A 16,880-nucleotide genomic window follows, 5' to 3' on the forward strand; every position below is an offset into this window, starting at 1 on the left:
ACACACATACATATGGGAGAAAAGCATTTCAAATACCCCAACGTATGTGTATAAGGCTGAGAGCCCTGGCTTTTGGTTTAGGTCTTAGCTATGAAATGACAACCAATCCACTAAGGACAGGAGGAGCAAGCTGCTCTCTCTTCTGGAGCCAGTAGCAAAGTATAGCAATGTCTCTTTTACAGAACTGCAGGCTGAGCATGGAAGTCCCCTCTTGGGGCTTTGTGTCCTGAGCAGTGGACTCAGCTCCTGGGGCAGCCTATACAAACAAGGAATGCAGCCTGCTTGCAGCACAGCAAAGCCTCAGTAAATACTAGGTTCCAACAACTTCCTTGCCAAATACCTGTCCAATCCTCCTCATTGTGTTTTCTGGAGACAAACTGAGGCATTAGGTAAGAAAGCATCCAGTGGGTGTTACTCAATTATCATCATGATTATCTTGGGGATGTAAGGATACCGAGCAGGGAGACATTCTCCTCCTGGCCTCCTTGGGTAACAAGTGATTGGATTCGAAAGAGCATTTTTCCATTAAAAAAAAAAAAAAAAAAAGCCAGACTCACATTCTTGCTTTAAAAAAGCTGAGCCTCTCAGAATTGAAACAGGATGGGTTCGTTACGCAGTGAGGATTAATTAGCTGTCGGGTATTATTAAATGTTCCTGCTCTCGAGCCCCACGTGGAATCGGATACTGTGAAAATGAGCAAGCAGTAATCATCGTGGGGGTGGGTGGGTGGGGAACACAATTGCTGGCGATGCAGGATTCCAGAGCAGAGTGTGTTGGTCAAGAAGAGTCTGATGGAGGTCACATCGGAGGGCTCTCTGTTTGGGGTCACTGTTCTGAATCTGTGGTTTCCAGGGTTGCTGGTGGCGGGGTTTCTTTAGTTTGTTTTGCTGTTTTCATCTCCTCCTGTCTCCATCAGGATCAAAAAGTAACAGAAGCTCAAAAAAGAATCACAATTCAAAGGGAGTTGGTGGATGTTAGAATCCAGTGACCACAGACCCTGGTGTTTTAACAGCGTCGAGAGTCAAAAATGCAAATTGGCTCTCAGAATGCAAATGTTTCCAACCCTCTTCTTGGCAGTGTAAAAGTAAGGGAGAAAAACTGGAGGGCACTGTCCAGTGCCACACAGCTGGTTACTAACTCCTGGAGTTCGAATTGTTATTTTCTAACTGGCAGCCACACCTCAGGGTCTCTGTCAGGGTGATCTGGGGCTCACTTCATTAGCATCATTGTCTGCCACAGTTGATCTCTAGTGGGAATGTAAAATAGCCTTCTCTCCTCTGTCACTGGGATGGAGCCTCCAAGGGGTTAGGCAGAGAGATACAGAATCCCATAGGATGCCATCGGCAATGGGAAACCATAGTGGGCACTACAGATGGCCTCTGAAAAATTTCACGCACGTAGCAAACAAAGGCAGATGTATCAGTTAACACATTAAAGATAATTTCAGAGGCACCAAAAGGCACTGATGTCACATTAAGAAATGAAAACAAAGTACTTCCTCTTGGAATAATCTGATCAAGGCTGAGCCCAAATGTTAAATTTTCACTTCTCTCCCTGTACCTTTCATCTGTCTGTAGTTTGTGGTCACTGGTCTGTCTGTTGTATGCATGTGTATACATGTGCCTGGTGTCTGTCTGTCCTAAACAAGGGGGTTTTCTTTGTCTTTATTGAACAACACAGAAATGTGGCATGGGAAAGAGAAGAGGGAAATTTTACAGAAATATTTAACAGAGTTTTACAAGGGAAAAAGTTACTAGTCCCCACTGACCCAGAACGGCAAACAATACTGCAAACAGACGGTATCAGCCTGTATCCATTTTGCTTTCAACATTTATGGTGCATATTTGCTTTTAAGGTCGCTTCCAACCCATTGGCTGCTTTCAGCAAATGAGTACCACAGCACACACATACACAAAGACATTATTACTCTGGGCTCAGGGCATGGAAAAGTATATAACTTAAGATTAGCTCTGCTTTAGTTTAGGTTCTGAAAAAGATGGTTATGTGGGCAGTCCAAGGCACAGTAAGGTTGTTTACATTGCTCTCTTAAAGGCAGGTTAAACTTAAACAGGTTAAGTACATAGTAGGACAGCAGGTTAGGTACATCATCTTAAATAATCTCAAGGTATATTAACTTTACTTCAAGATCTGCAAGAGTTTAGTCTCTTTGAATGCTAGAGATATTTTCAGAACAACATGTCACTACAGGCAGAGTCCATGGCAGAACTCAGGGGCACCTAGTCCAGTTGTTTTCCACACAGGACTGCCATGTCCCAAGGGACAAAAGACAGTCTTAATCCCTGTCCTATTTCCAGCAAGGTGCTTACTACTTAATCCATAAATAACTTGTGGAATGAATAAAACAGTATACAAAGAAAAACATGACTTTTCTTTCTCTCTCTCACACACATATAGGCCTATTATCAATGAGGGTAAGAAAAGTGATGCTGATGCTGGTGATGGGGGTGAGGATGACGATGATGATGAAGGCTGGAGACGTTGATGATGATGGTGACACTAAATAGGCAGCTAACTTGGAGTGTTCTCTGTGTGCCAGACACTACATAGGGGAAGTTCTTGGTCTCACACACATGGTGTCTCGGTGAATCTTCATAAGAACTTCAGTGAACAGTGACCACTGTCCCCTGTGTTCTGTAGATAATTTACTGGAGACATAAGGTTTCAAGTCAAATGCCCACCATCACCAGCTGGAGAGGAGTAGGGTCATACTTCTAGCCCACTTCAGCCCACCTGGACCTTCCTATTTGTCCTTATGATTCTCTGCACTCTCCCAAAGCTCTGCACTTTTACAACAGCAGGGCAGGTTGAAACCTACACAACCTGGCCTAATAAAGGGATGGAGAACTGGCATAAACACAGAGCAGCCAACGTGGGTGGGCTCAGAAGGAACACAACTAAAGACGTGGTACCCATCAGTACAGGAAGTCCCAATAGCCTAGCACTATAGTGGCCAGCAGATGATGAATAAATAGATGAATGGAAGAATGAGGCTGTGAGCTGGGAAAGGCATGCCGTGATCAGTCATGCTCACTTTTGCTTGTGTACCCACAGTGGGACCCTTTCTCCTCACCCACATGTGTTTCACAGCTGCCCCTCTTTCGGGTTTGGCCCTCTGACCAGCAGCTGATGTTTGGAAGCACATAGTTTACAGTTCTAAAAGTCCTGTGGGGCTAGAGCTGGTCCTACCTAATATGTTCTTACCTTACTGTTTACACTGAACAGATTCAAAATAAACCATCCAGTCTTAAACCACTTTTACCTACATCTAGAGCAGTGGTTCTCAACCTGTGGGTCTTGAACCCTCTTGAGGTCAAATGACACTTTCACAGGGACCTCCTAAGACCATTGGAAAACAGATATTTACATTACAATTCATAACAGTAGCAAAATTACAGTTATGAAGTAGTAACAAAAATAATTTTATGGTTGGGGGTCATCACAGCATGAGGAACTGTATTAAAGGGTCACAGTGCTAGCTAGGAAGGCTGAGAACCACTGCTCTATGGAGTCTCTCTTAATGGCCCGTTTTTAGAAATCCATTGTATTAGCACCTCCCCCTGAGGTCTTTCCTGGCTTCCAGAACCGAGTGCCATTTCTTTCTCCTTTGGACAAAGGACTCTCTATCTCTGTCCGTACACTTGTCTTACTCTGGGTAGAGTGAGGGCCATTTGAGTGTGAGTGCTGTCACAGTCCCCTCGTTACCAGGCTATGCACATCTGGAGGGCCCTAAGGAAGCCACACAGACTAAGAGCAAAGCCTACACACATGCTGAGTGTTAACAGCTACAGTGGAAGGACCTTCCACCCCTTGCCGTTCACAGACCATAGGACTTCCAGCCAGTGTTGCAGGGGGAGAATGGAAAAGGAGCTTGTCTGACCAAAGTTCGAAAGGAGTAAGTGCATGTTGTGTTTCCAATGCAGTTTCTCCTAAAAGGCTCATGTGTGGAAGTCCTGGTCATCATGTAGATGATCTAATCACCTGAAGGTGACTGGATCAAACAGGATCTCTTCAACCACAGTCAATCTGTTTTGGGGTTCAGAATTGGGTGGAATTATTGGAAGACGGGGCCCTGGCTGGAAAAGGTAGATCTAAGGGTGTATCTTTGGAGGGTATCTTGTCTCTGGCTCCATCCTGTCAGTCTGTGTCTTTGCTTTCTGACCACCATGAAGTGAGTCCCCTCTACATATGCCGTTACTGCCATTACTACTTCCTCAGCATGGCCCGAGAGCAACGAAGCCAGCTGGCCCTGGACAAAATCTCCGAAACTGTTGGCTAAAATAAATGATTCGTCCTTTACATCGTCTCTGTCAGTTAAAGCAGCTCGAGGACAACATGTGAGAACAACAGCCACGTAAGGTTCTGGCAGGTGCCAGAGTTCAAACCCAGGTCCGTTAGATACGGACGCTTGGGTTCTCCAGGGCAGACTTTCCACCCTAGCAGCCTTGTGCCCCTTATTCCAGCTACAGAAGGTGTTCAAGACATGCTAGATAATGTGAATAGACAGGCTAAGAGTACAGCAACGTATGGCGGTGGCCATGTGGCAAGTCCTTAGGGACAAAGGAGAAGCATGGATTTGTAGTCATTAGGGCCTGGCACCTTTCCCATTCCTCCATCTGCCACCAGACATGGGTAGGCTGAGGCCCTGCCCAGTGCCTCCAACCACATATTATAGTCATCATCTGCGGCCGTGGCCAGCATGTGCTCAACTTCAGGGGGGCATTCCCCTGTCCCCGGTGGCCCAGACTGTCAGAGGCATGGCTGGAACAGCCATGACACTCACCCGCAGGGTTGTGATGGTGGCAGGATCCCGGAGTCGGCCCTCCTCATCTTTCAGGTTGTAGCCTTCTGGCCTCTTATCACGCTCACTGACTTTCCACAGCTTCACAGTTTTATCTGTGGAGGGCAATCAGAAGTCATGACGACAGGGCAAGGAAACTTTCTCTGGGGATGGGCAATGGGGGTGGTAGTGGTCAGGGTAATGATGGCAAGAAGGGCTATAGGAGCCAGCTCTCGAAAGTGCTGTCCTGCATAAATCTCACGCTATTTGAAGGAAAAGCTCACAAGGTAAGACAAAACCACAGATTGTGTTGGGATAAATGGCTTTCTCTGACGATGCACTGTTAAGCATATACCTTGCATTTTAATTTGGCTCATTCAGTAAAATTATTGACTGGAGTTGAATAAGAATAGTCGCATATATAGAGTTCATCATGTAACTGTTAGTACATGGACACTTAATCTAATGTTCATGATCGCTCTGGGCAGTAACCATCTCTATTTTTAGCATCCACCCTTCTTAGATACTGTCCTCACCATGCCCCCAACAGCCCTCCATAAGCTTGCACTCTTGACTTCCTCAACCCTCTCATATTGCTGACCACTCTGCTCCCCAACTCCCTGTGCAACTGTCAGATGGCTTCTTTCTATGCCTAGGACACTAAGCACACTTCTGCCTCAGGGCCTTTGAACCTACTGTGCTTTCTGCCAGGAAAGCCCTTTGCTTGATGTCTGTCCGTCTGTCTGTCTGTCTATCCATCCGTCCATCCGTCCATCCGTCCATCCATCCATCCATCTACCTATTTATCTATCCATCCACCCATCCATCCACCCATCCATCCACCCACCCGCCCACTCACCCACCCAATTATCCATCCATTCATCCATCCATCCATCCATCCATCCATCCATCCATCCATCCATCCATCCACCCACCCACCCACCCACCCATCCATCCATCCATCCATCTACCATCTATCTAATCTAATCTACCTGGCACCTAGGGTTAAAACCAGGGCCTGTAGATGCTAGCAAAGTTCTCTGCCAATGAATTACCTCCCCAGTCCCCATGACCTTTTCACATGACTCACTCATTTTTTTTTTAATGCCCCAACCTCAGAGAAGCTTATATAGAACCTACATAAAACTGGTTATATTACAATTCTCCACTATCTCTTCTCTTTTTTCCTTGACCACTTCCTCTTCTCTCTCCTCCTCTTCGTCTGCATAGTACACTTCCGTATCAGTTGGCTAAGTTGGTCAGGTATTTCTTATCTGTCATTGGACAATCTCTGAAGTTTTATTTGTCTTGTTTGTCACTGTGCTTCTGGCCTTTAGTGGTACCTGGGATGTAGTTGAGGCTCAATAATATCAATGTCCATCTCAAATAAATATTAGTTTGAATGTGAATGGATCTCCTCTCTATGAGTGTACTTTTGTAATACTGAAGGAAATCAAATGATGTAGAGATGAAGCAAAATGCTCTTATCAGGCTGGGGGCATAACCCAGTTGTTGCCTAGCATACACAAAGCCCTGAGCACCGGTCAGTCCACTCTTCTGTCTCTTCTCTTTTCTCTTCTCTCTCCTCTCCTCTTCCTCCCTCTCCTCTCCCATCCACCCTCTCTCTTTCTCTTCTTGCTGCTTCCTGACAGTTCCAAACTGTAAACTATAGTTTAGACTGTCCTATTACCTTGCATCCCTTGATGACACTGGTCCTTTTCCATAGCATTGAGATCTCCAATGCCTCCAGGTGCTGACAGTTCAAGGTACTGATGGAGGGGATCTGGGACTCTGGGAAACTGGTGAGTCATGCTGCACCCAGGATTTCAATTCTATATTTTTAGAAAACAATATTTTGGCTAAGCCAATCTTGTCTGTGTGCCATATGGCCTCGGACACCTTCCTTATTAGATCACACATTTGCAGTCTGTGCTTGTCTTTACCTTTCCTTCTGAAAAGCAGGGGCACATTTGATTTCTCTGTATTTGTCTTTATCAGACAGGATTTGGTGTGTGATATTGTAGGGCCTCATTCTCACTACTGCCATAGACAGCTGTTAGGTCTCAAATCCAGGACAAACAGCTGAGATGCCTATTAACATATGAAAGCAGACTCTGGCTGCCAGGTTCTCCAGCATCCTTTAGTCCTTACCTGTTACAGGGTCTTCCTGGCTAGAATACTCTACTTCTATCCTGAACTCTCCAGCCCTGGGACTGGGCTGCCCTTCTCCCCAGGTCCTCTGGCCCCTATATAACTCAGCCATTTTGGCTGTGCCAATCTCTTGACCCAGGTTGTCATCTCTTGGTCAGTGACTCCTCTCTAGCTCTCACTCTTCCTCTCTCCTCACATGGCCTGGCTTAGTGTGCATGTTCATTCTGGATTCGCCCAGATGTCTCTGCCTCTGCCTCTGCCTCTGGCTGTTTTCTCTGTCATATCTACAACAAATCTTCTCTTCCACCATACCTAGGAAGATTAATACCCTCTCTCTCTCTCTCTCTCTCTCTCTCTCTCTCTCTCTCTCTCTCTCTCTCATTTAACAGCCACATGGCCAAGGACTATGGTCCTTTGGTCCTTCTGAGAAGGCACATACAAAGTAGTCCTGGAGAATAATCTTGAGGAAACAAGGAAGGGCAGAATGCCCACTTAAATCTCAGTTTCAGTATACATACATCCACAAATGTCAATATTACAAAGTTGTCACTCTGTATCCCGTTTTATTCATAAACAGGTAGAAATGGTATCTTTCTTATGAGGGTCTTAGGATGAAATGGATCAGCATGTCTAACTGTGGTTGGGCTTCTCCAAATGGTGTCAGAATAGCAGCTGTCGTTAGACCTGGCATGCTGAGCCACAACTCTGTAGTAATAACGGGTTACACTCTTGTTTTGATCTTCATCCCACAAGGATGAAACTTTTTCTTTCCTGGGGAGAACAGATGTCCCTCTAACTGATTTTAATGGGACTCCTTGGTTTCCTGTCCCATCTCATCTCTTCACTATTTACCAGGCTCCACACTATCACTTTCTAACTTCTTCCCATTTGGGAGGGCCGCTCTTGGTAGCAAATGACCTCACAGTAGTTCACGACTTCATGTCTTGTCCTTAGAGGTCTCCAAAGTACTATGTTGTGGGCTTTCAGCAGCCATGGGGATATTTTAGTGAAACCCCATCTCCATATACCTGGGTATTATTTGGGCTTCCAAGCCTATAGTTTCATGTTTGGCGAGGCTGCTCCTTGCGGGATCCATGTATTCTCATCTATGCGCTGACTTTGACTTGTGCTGGGAGGAGAGCTTTTCCCAGCTGTGGGCTTAATTTAGAAATTGCTAGCTCTGTGCTCACATCCCTCTTGTTCCAAGTTCTCTTGAGATCCTGTTCACGTGAAGTTGCTTTTTTAGAGTGAGAAAGTTAAACATGGGCCATATTTATATAGTCATTTGATTTGCTCCTTATCAGCTGTGGCTGAGAGCAAGCCAAGCCAGTGGATTTCACTTCCAAATACTTTCTGTTTCTTGGCTTCGAAATGTGTCCGAATCTAGTTATTTGCAAGGCATTTTATATTATAAATGACAAATTGCCATATAGAAAAAATAGAAATCACAGGTAAAGCACAAGGATAAAAGTTGCCTATACGATCTCCAGTTAGGGATAACCCATGATCAACATTTTGCATATAATCTTTTTGATTTTTGGATGGGATCTTCCCACGTAGCTCTGGCTGTCCTGGAATAGAGACCACCTTCATCTGCTTGCCTAGTGCTGGAACTGAAGGTGTGCTCCACCACGACCATCTCTGGTGTATACTCCTGTGTAGATGTAACCAACTTTCTTATTAAATAAGAAACACAGAACCAATGCAAAGAAGAAAGCCAAGAGGTCAGAGTGAAGAGCTAAAACCTTACCCTTCTTCCTGCGGTGGTCCTACTTCTCCGAACCAGAGCTACTTTCTGTGTTAAAGTCCTTATATAGAATTTCTGTTCTGCCTTCTCATTGGTTGTAAACCCAACCACATGACCGCCTCGTCATGGCCTGTCTGTATAGACCTCCAGGTTTTCTATGATTGGTATTGAGATTAAAGGCATGTGTATCCAATACTGGCTGTATCCCTGAACACACAGAGACTTACCTAGCTCTGCCTACCAAGTGCAGCCCTGCTTTCCTATGGCTTGCTAATAGCTCTGACCCCGGGCAACTTTATTTATTAACATACAAATAACATTTTAATACAAATAAAATATCACTATACTCCTGCGTTTTCTGTATGCAGTATTGTGGGGCAAGGGACTACAATGACATTATGTACACTAAGTTGTGTATTTAATCACTTTTCTCCTTTTATTATGTAAGAGGTACATGCCATTGTAATTGGAAAGTGAGAATGAGCAGAAAGGTTAGAAAAGAAAAACTTAGACTATGATTACTGTGTCTATTTCTTGTAGTCTTCCTATTTCCTTGCTTACCAAGCACTTTCTAACAAACACTATGCTGTATAGGTGATATCTGATTATATATTTATATCAACAGCTATCCATATACTGTATTTATATAATCTATTACATATAATATGCTACAGGATACATAATTTGTAGTAAGAATTTGTTAACAACTAAAAGCCTAATAGTGGGAGACTTATTAGGCCACAGAAGAATCAAATCACACAAGGAAATAATATGCAGTCATTAAAACACAGAAGAATCAAATCATATAAGGAAGTAATATGCAGCCATTAAAAAATCATATGGTATTTTAATAAAATATTGGTTAGGAAAATATCCTTGGTGCTATATTAAATTTAAAAACCTGGCTTAAAATTTGTCACTAAGCACATTATTCACATCTTTTTCTTTTTCTCTAAAAGACACTAACAGTAGTTCTCTCTGTACCTAAACACACATTATCTTTGCTTTGTGTCTTTTAAAGTTTTCACAATAAACACCATAGCACTCTGCCTTTCTCACCATAAGCAGCCAGGCAGGAGAAGTAAACCCAAACAGAACAATGTGTCTTTGTGTGGCAAATAACTTCAAGGTCTATTTCACAACAGAATGCTAGCTTTATTTTTCTTTGAAAGCTGTGAAGTTAAAAACATATTCTGGTAGAATTAGTAACTATACTCAACTAATGAGATAAGCACCCTTTCCCTCCAAAAAGATAATTGATGGAGAATTCAATCCAGTTCCCCAAGGTTGTGTTGCCTGGGGTCACACTTGACTTTATTATCACAGCATTTTCATTTGACTCAGAATCTTGGAGCTTGGTGTGGGGGGGGAACTCTAAGGAACATGCGGCTGTTAATATGAGAAATGGCTTTTTCTTTCTTCTGCCTTGTTCTCGAGTAGTTTATCATCACTCGTGGCAGCTTTAAGCACAACCTTATCATTCATCTTCATTTTCTCTTTTATGTAGTAATTCCCATTGTCTTCCATTAATTTTTGAATGTTAACCTGTTTGGCTCAGGGGGAGATTTTCAACCTTAATATTAGTATAGAAAAGAAAACCGCATAAGAACATGGGGATTTTTCTTAGAAGGGTCATTTTGAGATGCAATTGGCATGTGAAATAGCATCCCAAATGGGAAGATAATATCCTTGTTAATCAAAAAACTATTTAAAAACTCAATTAACAGAACATTATGCTATATAATTAATCTTCATTGAATTTCACTTTCTTTCCCATCCCCCACCCCTACAAAGTAGTTAATAAGCCTTTGGATTTTATTGCAATAATCAATAGTTTAAATTTCATAATATAACGTGATCTAGCTACGGAGGACAGTCAGACACTTCTCCACTACTGAAGTAACTACATCAAAACCACCATAAGTCTCTTTCATAGTAGTGTGTGTGACAGAAAAGCCTCTGAGAGACTTGAACAGAAAAAAAATCACAAGAGGATAAATGGAAATAAAATGAGGTGATTTGGCCTCCAAGAGATCAGGGTTGCAAAGAGTAAACAGAACAATAAATACAGTTACCAGAAGGAATGAAATTAATTGGAATCTTAAGAAAAAAAAAACAACCAGAGATGTCGAGATCTGATCATATTGAGGCATGCTTGAGTAACTCCCCAACAGCTAATCTAGAATTGTCACAGTTTAGATCTATACACTGGCTTTATGTTTGAGAGACTGGGAGATCACCTGTATGACCCTTTCTCTCTCTCTCTTTTCTGTAAGATTGACATGTGACTCACTGTATATACTTTCAAAATTAAAATGGCAGAAGGAACAAATTTACGAGCGATCCACCACGCACAGTCAAGGCTTGGCAATGGAAAGCCTTCTGCTGTGTGTCTGTCTCTTCTTTAAAAAGAGTGTATGCTTGGTTGTATGACAGACATTGCCTGCATTCTTCTGCACCCAATATGAGAGTCAAGTTACATTCAAGCATATATTCATCACAGGCTCACACACATGATGAAATGAATCATTCTTCAACTTCTTTGCTTGGGCAATGGTCTTTAATTTTTCTGTCTGAATTGTCTTATTATCTTTTCCCATTAACATTCTTCAGTAGTGACTGGATTCCAAGCTGGCTTTTTTCCCCCCAGAAAGGGGTTCATTTAAAATCCTGGAATGTAGGCAACCTCATTCATGGAGTGAATATGTGACCAGGCTTTATTCAACTGCTAATGTCTCTTCTTTTCTGTTGATATCAACATTCCCTAAACCTATAGGACATGGAGAATTTGAAGGCAGATAGGACTGTTTCTTGACCAGTTTTGGGGAGCATCCCTAGTGCCTCTGGTCTTGTGCTCCCAGCTCAAAACTTGATTTTCTCGGATACACAGACATCTGTTTTGCAGACCCTAAAATATATTCAGGGATTAATAACTATTTTTCAAAATGCCGACAGCGTTTCGAGTTTCCTGAAATGCATTCCCAGAATAACATGTGATGAATCTTAAGACAGGAAGTCACACTCCCCAAACACCTGCAAGCAATCTACATTAGGAAACTGCAGATAACGGGTTCCACAAGAATTGGGTCATAAATTTGTTATTTATAAAAAGAACAGCTACTATTTACTGAGTTCAACTCTGTGTGCACCATGGATTTTTCTAGGCATCTTGCAAACAGGGTTTCTAAGTTTCTCACAAGCCCACAAGGGCCAGAGGAACATTGAGGCTAAGAGAGACTCACAGGTCTGGTTGACTGTCTCTGAAAATGTCAAACAGAAAAAAGAAAATCACCTCCACATACCGTTGGTAGACAGAAGAAAGTAAGCTGCATTCTGCTGAGGGAGCCATCTTATCTTATTGATTTTTTCTTCTATCTCTAAACTCTTCAGGTAATCGAACTCGGGTTCATGGCTCTGGAATGTGCTGTAAACATTGTATTCACCCCTACGATGAACCTGGTTTTTACTCTGTAGGGTGGTAAAACACACACAGAAAATTAAACCATTTAAAGCAAGCGCCAACTCTTTTTTTCCCTTTGAGCAAAGCCATCAGGGGTGGACTGGCAGGCTGCATCACTGAGTGGGGAGGCCAAGATCACGGCAACCATAGATTCAGCTTTAATTTACTGGTCCCCAAAGCATGCACTCTGTTGGCAAATAACAGAAACACACACACACACACACACACACACACTTATAAATTATATATTTAAGCTATATTAACACAAAGTGTATATCACAACATTTACATAGAAACAGAAGCTGCCAGGCATGGTGGTGCACACCTTTAATCCCAGCACTTAGGAGAGAAAGGCAGGTGGATCTCTGTGAGTCTGATGCCAGCCTGGTCTACAAAGAGTTCCAGGATAGCCAGGGCTGTTATACAGAGAAACCTTGTCAAAAAAATAGGTCAAGACTTTGCAATCAATACAAATAGAAGATCTAATATTCGAATCTTTGTGCATTTCAGGAAATGCTGAGTGGCCTGTTCCATGGTGATGCTCGCACATACTTATATCAATCCCCATGAAAGGTGCAAAGCTGTAGTAAATGCAACTTTCAATGCTTCCGGAATCTCTGAGATGTAGGTAGAGCTGGGAGATGAATCCCGGAGGCTCAGAGGTATAAATGACTCTTCTAAGGTCACACAGCACTCATGGAGCAGACTTGGGCACCAGTCCCTCCCGCCTCCATTTTTATCCAGTATAGTGATGAGAGGGCCATCTGCACATGAATGCCATCTGCCTCCTGAGGAGAATGATGGGCTTTACCTATGTCTTTCCCCTCGCACTAATTATGCAAAGTGCAAACAGCAGGAACTAAATAAATGATGAGACACTGGAACACAAAGCCAAGGGCCTGCAGTTATGGAAAAAAGGTGAAGAGGAGGAAAAGCCTATTGAAGAGACAAAGAGAAAGCCACAGGAGGGAAGACTGTATTGCAGGTACTTTGGAACCATGTTACCCAAAGTCTTGAGACTTAGCTTTGAAAATCTGTTCAAAAATTAAAATTTGGGTTTCATTAAACATATTTTAAATCAAAGTTTGATTTTTTTTAAAAAGAAAAGACTCAATTTAAAATATATGATTTTGGATGGACACAGGACACCCAAAGGCATATCTCAGCTTGCCCAGAAGAGGGTACTTCTGCCGAGCCTAGAGGTGTGCAGACGCTGAAGAAGGAGGTCCTTTGGAGCAGTCTTTCTGGGGGTGACAATACTATTTAAGAGTCACTGGCCCCAAATGATGTCACATGGCTTTTGTCAGACAAGCCATGTATGCCTGATGAACTCCGTTGAAGCTTAACACTGAACCCCTGCACCGTCCCCTCACAGGCATTTATGTTCCAGTGAACCCACCCATACTGCTTTGGAAGGTGTGCCCCCTATCATTCTCCTAATGAGTCAGGCTTCCCAAATCTCCCAGTAAAGGAAAATAGGTGAAACCTATAAATAGCTAGCAGAAAATGTGGGGTGGAATATTACTGGCAACATGCAGCCTTGGGTAATTTATGCTAAATAGCTCTTCCAGTTCCCCTTAATCATAGCTGTGAACCTAATTGGATTTTTTTTTTTTTTTAAATTGGAGATTTGAAAATCAGTTTTCAAAGGACTTTAGATGCTGACATCCTCGACACTCTTCTGGTTACTCACAGAGGACTGGTCTACCTTAACAAAAAATTTCTAAGAGGGTTGATTTGCTACCATCCAAATCAGGCTGTCAAGTGTGTGTAGCATGTGCCAGACCAATTAGCACCAGGCAGCTCTGGAAAAAGCAGGAAAAATTCCAGGTCACGAAGAGCGATTTAGTTCTTACTTGCCAACTACATTTTCATGTTTCTGGGGCCAATGTAATAGGCTGGGTGCCTGATTTAATGCCGAGCACTTGAATTTACACAGAACCCCGAGGGATGATGAAGTCCTTATAGAAATTAATTGCAAATAATGTGCAATTACCAAATATATCACCCCTAAATGAGGCTTTCCTCTTTTGAGGGGGAGGTGTAATGCAAATGTCTTGGAGGCACAAGGCAGGCTTTAAATTGCTAGGGAAGTCTCTTGTGGAGCCTTCCTCTTAACACTGGGCCTCCCTCACACCTCCCCAGTGCCCAGTGAATCTCAGAGGAAGACAGTGGCAGATGGGAGAGTCGCTAGAACACAGACTAACCCGCTGGAAGGACGGGCGTGTGCCAGGAGAGGGCAAGGAAAGCAAACTGGGCCATAATTCCATTCTGAGAAAACAGAAACAGGCCTGGGGGAGGGGGGGAGGCATCCTCAACTTATGTGTCGAAGAGAGGATTTCTAGTGGAACCCAAGCCTTGGGAGGAAACCAGCCATGGACACGGCATGATATATAACATACCCAGCTCCAGGGACCCACACTAACGTGCCATCTCTGCTGGGCCGAGAAGCCCTTTTGGAGGATTTCACCCCTTTGGTAGGCTGAGCATCATTTTCTTCTCTATTGACCCAATGTGCCCTCTCTACAACTGTTGTCAAATAAAGCTATTTCCCTCTCCTATGTATTCTGGCAGTACCTGAAATGAAGGGAGATTGAATTTCAACACCCGGAGGAGAGATCCCAAGACAACAGCTGGAGTTCGCTCCTCCACAAGCACCTGTGGAATTGGGCAGGTCAGACAAGAACAGCTGCTGTTTCCCAACGCTCACGATGCAGAAGGATTAGGCCCTGCCCAGGGAGAAGCCTCTTTGAGGTGCTTTTGAGAGTCTGAATTTAAGAACTGTGGATGCTAATGGCTTTTTTGGCAGTTTTACGTTGGTGAGCAAAGCGGCAGGCAAGGTTAAGGGCGGCAGACACGTGAGGATTAAGGCACAGTGGGAGGCCTCCTCTTAAAAAGGGGAGAAAATGAGAATTTCCAATTGGCTGACACTTACCTCCTGTTCTCGCTGAAATATTACAACCCGACCCCCCTTGTCCCCTGTCGCTAGTAACTCTCCCGTGTGGTTGAATTCTACCGTAGAGATAATGTCAGCTGAAAAGAAGAAGACAAAAGCAATTTAAGTAACTGCACACTTACTCTGAAAGGGTAGATAATAGACACACTTTTCTGTGCATTTAAGGGCTTAGGGCTCTGGCTGTGCGGTGGAATTTACAGGGTTTTATGTTCTGCATTTTAAGTACCACTTGAAGCAGCAGTTGGGAAAGTGAATTTCCTAGGTGCCCCCACTGCTCCTGGAACAGCTGAGGCGAACTGAGGGGCAAGGCATGCTCACACCCTTTATTTTATGGAAGAGAAAGTGAATTTTTTTTCCCCTCATGGAAATGGCAGTCTTCTTGGCGAATTTTCACTATCCACAGGCCCCTATTTCACTCAAGAAAGTCTCCCCAAACAGGTGTCAGTGTGGTGGTGGGGGTTAGGGCCAAGCATCGAGGGAAGCAGGCTGAGGATGTTGGTGCTGATGCTGATCAGAGGAGAGAGCACAGGGATCCCTGGGCTACCCCGCTAGTGCTCCAACTTCACCAGGGCTCTCCCGACTCTTGCATAAGCTTCCTCTGCAGAGCACACCCTTTTCCAAGACAAGGTCCTGGGAAGCAGTGTCACCTGGTCAGAGAAAGGTGCAGGCACCAGGGACTCAGCACAGGTAACTGCAAAAGGAATGTCAGCTTGAATGCTGGTCATCCCTGAGGCCCAAGGCCAGGTGAATTACCCATGACCGGATTTATTAGGGCTAGTTTTAGAAAAAAAAAAAAATGACCGGGGTTAATTCTCCCACAATCATTCCACCACACGGCTTCAACAACCAGAGAGAGCAAACGAGCTTAGAGATGAGGAGGAGAGAGCATCCAAGAGAAAGGAGAGGAAGAACAAAAGAGGCAAAGAGTTGTGATTATGGCCTCTGACGGAGGATGGCTGAAGCTCGAACCTATGACGGCAAAGGCAGGGTAGTAAGGTGGAAAGTCATGGCAATGGTTCCAACGAGCTCAAGTCTCACATCTTGCTTGTGCGCTATCATTTCAGGATGCTCTTGGTATGCCGGCTTTAGTCAGATAAGCAGCATGAAATTCTCCACCTGACATACAGGGTCTTTTCCTTATCTGAAAGTATTCTTAATTCTCACTCTTTGTGCGGAAGTAGAGAGAGTAAGGTTTTATTTTGGCTCTATTAGGAGTCAGTTCAAACTCTCCTGGGCAAGGAACACGGACAAAGTAGTCTCTTTTAAGGAACAAGTGTAACATGGTACACGCTGTCTGAGGTCCTCAGCCTTGGAGGAATTAGCACCCAGACATCTATGTCTTAATATAAACATCTCATATTCTATATACTGACGATATATTTTCTTTTCAACATATGACAATAAAAACATTTTTTTTTCTGTTATGAGACAAGGCCTCTCTGGGTAGTCCAAGTTTGACTTGACATCAGATATATATCCAGGCTAGTCTCCAACTGGACATCTTCATGTTTCCTCTTCCTGAGATCTGGGATTGCAGATGTGTGCCACCAAGCTCAGGGCTAATAAAGGAAATCTTGTCTGGAGGCTGAGGGGAAGGCTCGGTGGGTAAAACGCTTACTGTGCAAGTATGAGGACCTGAACTTGGGTTCCCAGCAGCCAAACCAAAGCAGAGGGTGGCAGTGCCCATCTCCAATCCCAGTGCTAGTCGGCAGAGACAGGAAGATTCTGGGACCTCACTGGTAAGCTAGTCTAGCCAATTGGTGAGCAC

At 43.8% G+C, this 16,880-nt stretch overlaps 1 protein-coding gene across 9 annotated transcripts in view; it reads right to left on the reverse strand.

The window, feature by feature from the left end:
- Positions 1-16,880, reverse strand: part of Ppp2r2b (protein phosphatase 2 regulatory subunit Bbeta) — a 404,023-nt gene that overhangs the window by 78,841 nt on the left and 308,302 nt on the right. For 5 of the 9 annotated variants that reach the window (XM_052742105.1, XM_052742103.1, XM_052742107.1 and 2 more), the window contains 4 exons: positions 15,092-15,189; positions 14,734-14,814; positions 11,999-12,164; positions 4,802-4,914 (listed from right to left, as the gene is read on the reverse strand). In XM_052742105.1, coding sequence (XP_052598065.1) covers positions 4,802-4,914; positions 11,999-12,164; positions 14,734-14,814; positions 15,092-15,189 — 458 coding nt within the window. The remainder of the gene's footprint in view (positions 1-4,801; positions 4,915-11,998; positions 12,165-14,733; positions 14,815-15,091; positions 15,190-16,880) is intronic. The other 4 variants (XM_052742109.1, XM_052742104.1, XM_052742110.1 and 1 more) reach the window with 1 other exon arrangement.

This window comes from Peromyscus californicus, unplaced genomic scaffold (assembly GCF_007827085.1).
Source record: "Peromyscus californicus insignis strain IS unplaced genomic scaffold, ASM782708v3 Scaffold_17__1_contigs__length_78620276, whole genome shotgun sequence".
NCBI classification, from domain to species: Eukaryota; Metazoa; Chordata; class Mammalia; order Rodentia; family Cricetidae; genus Peromyscus; species Peromyscus californicus.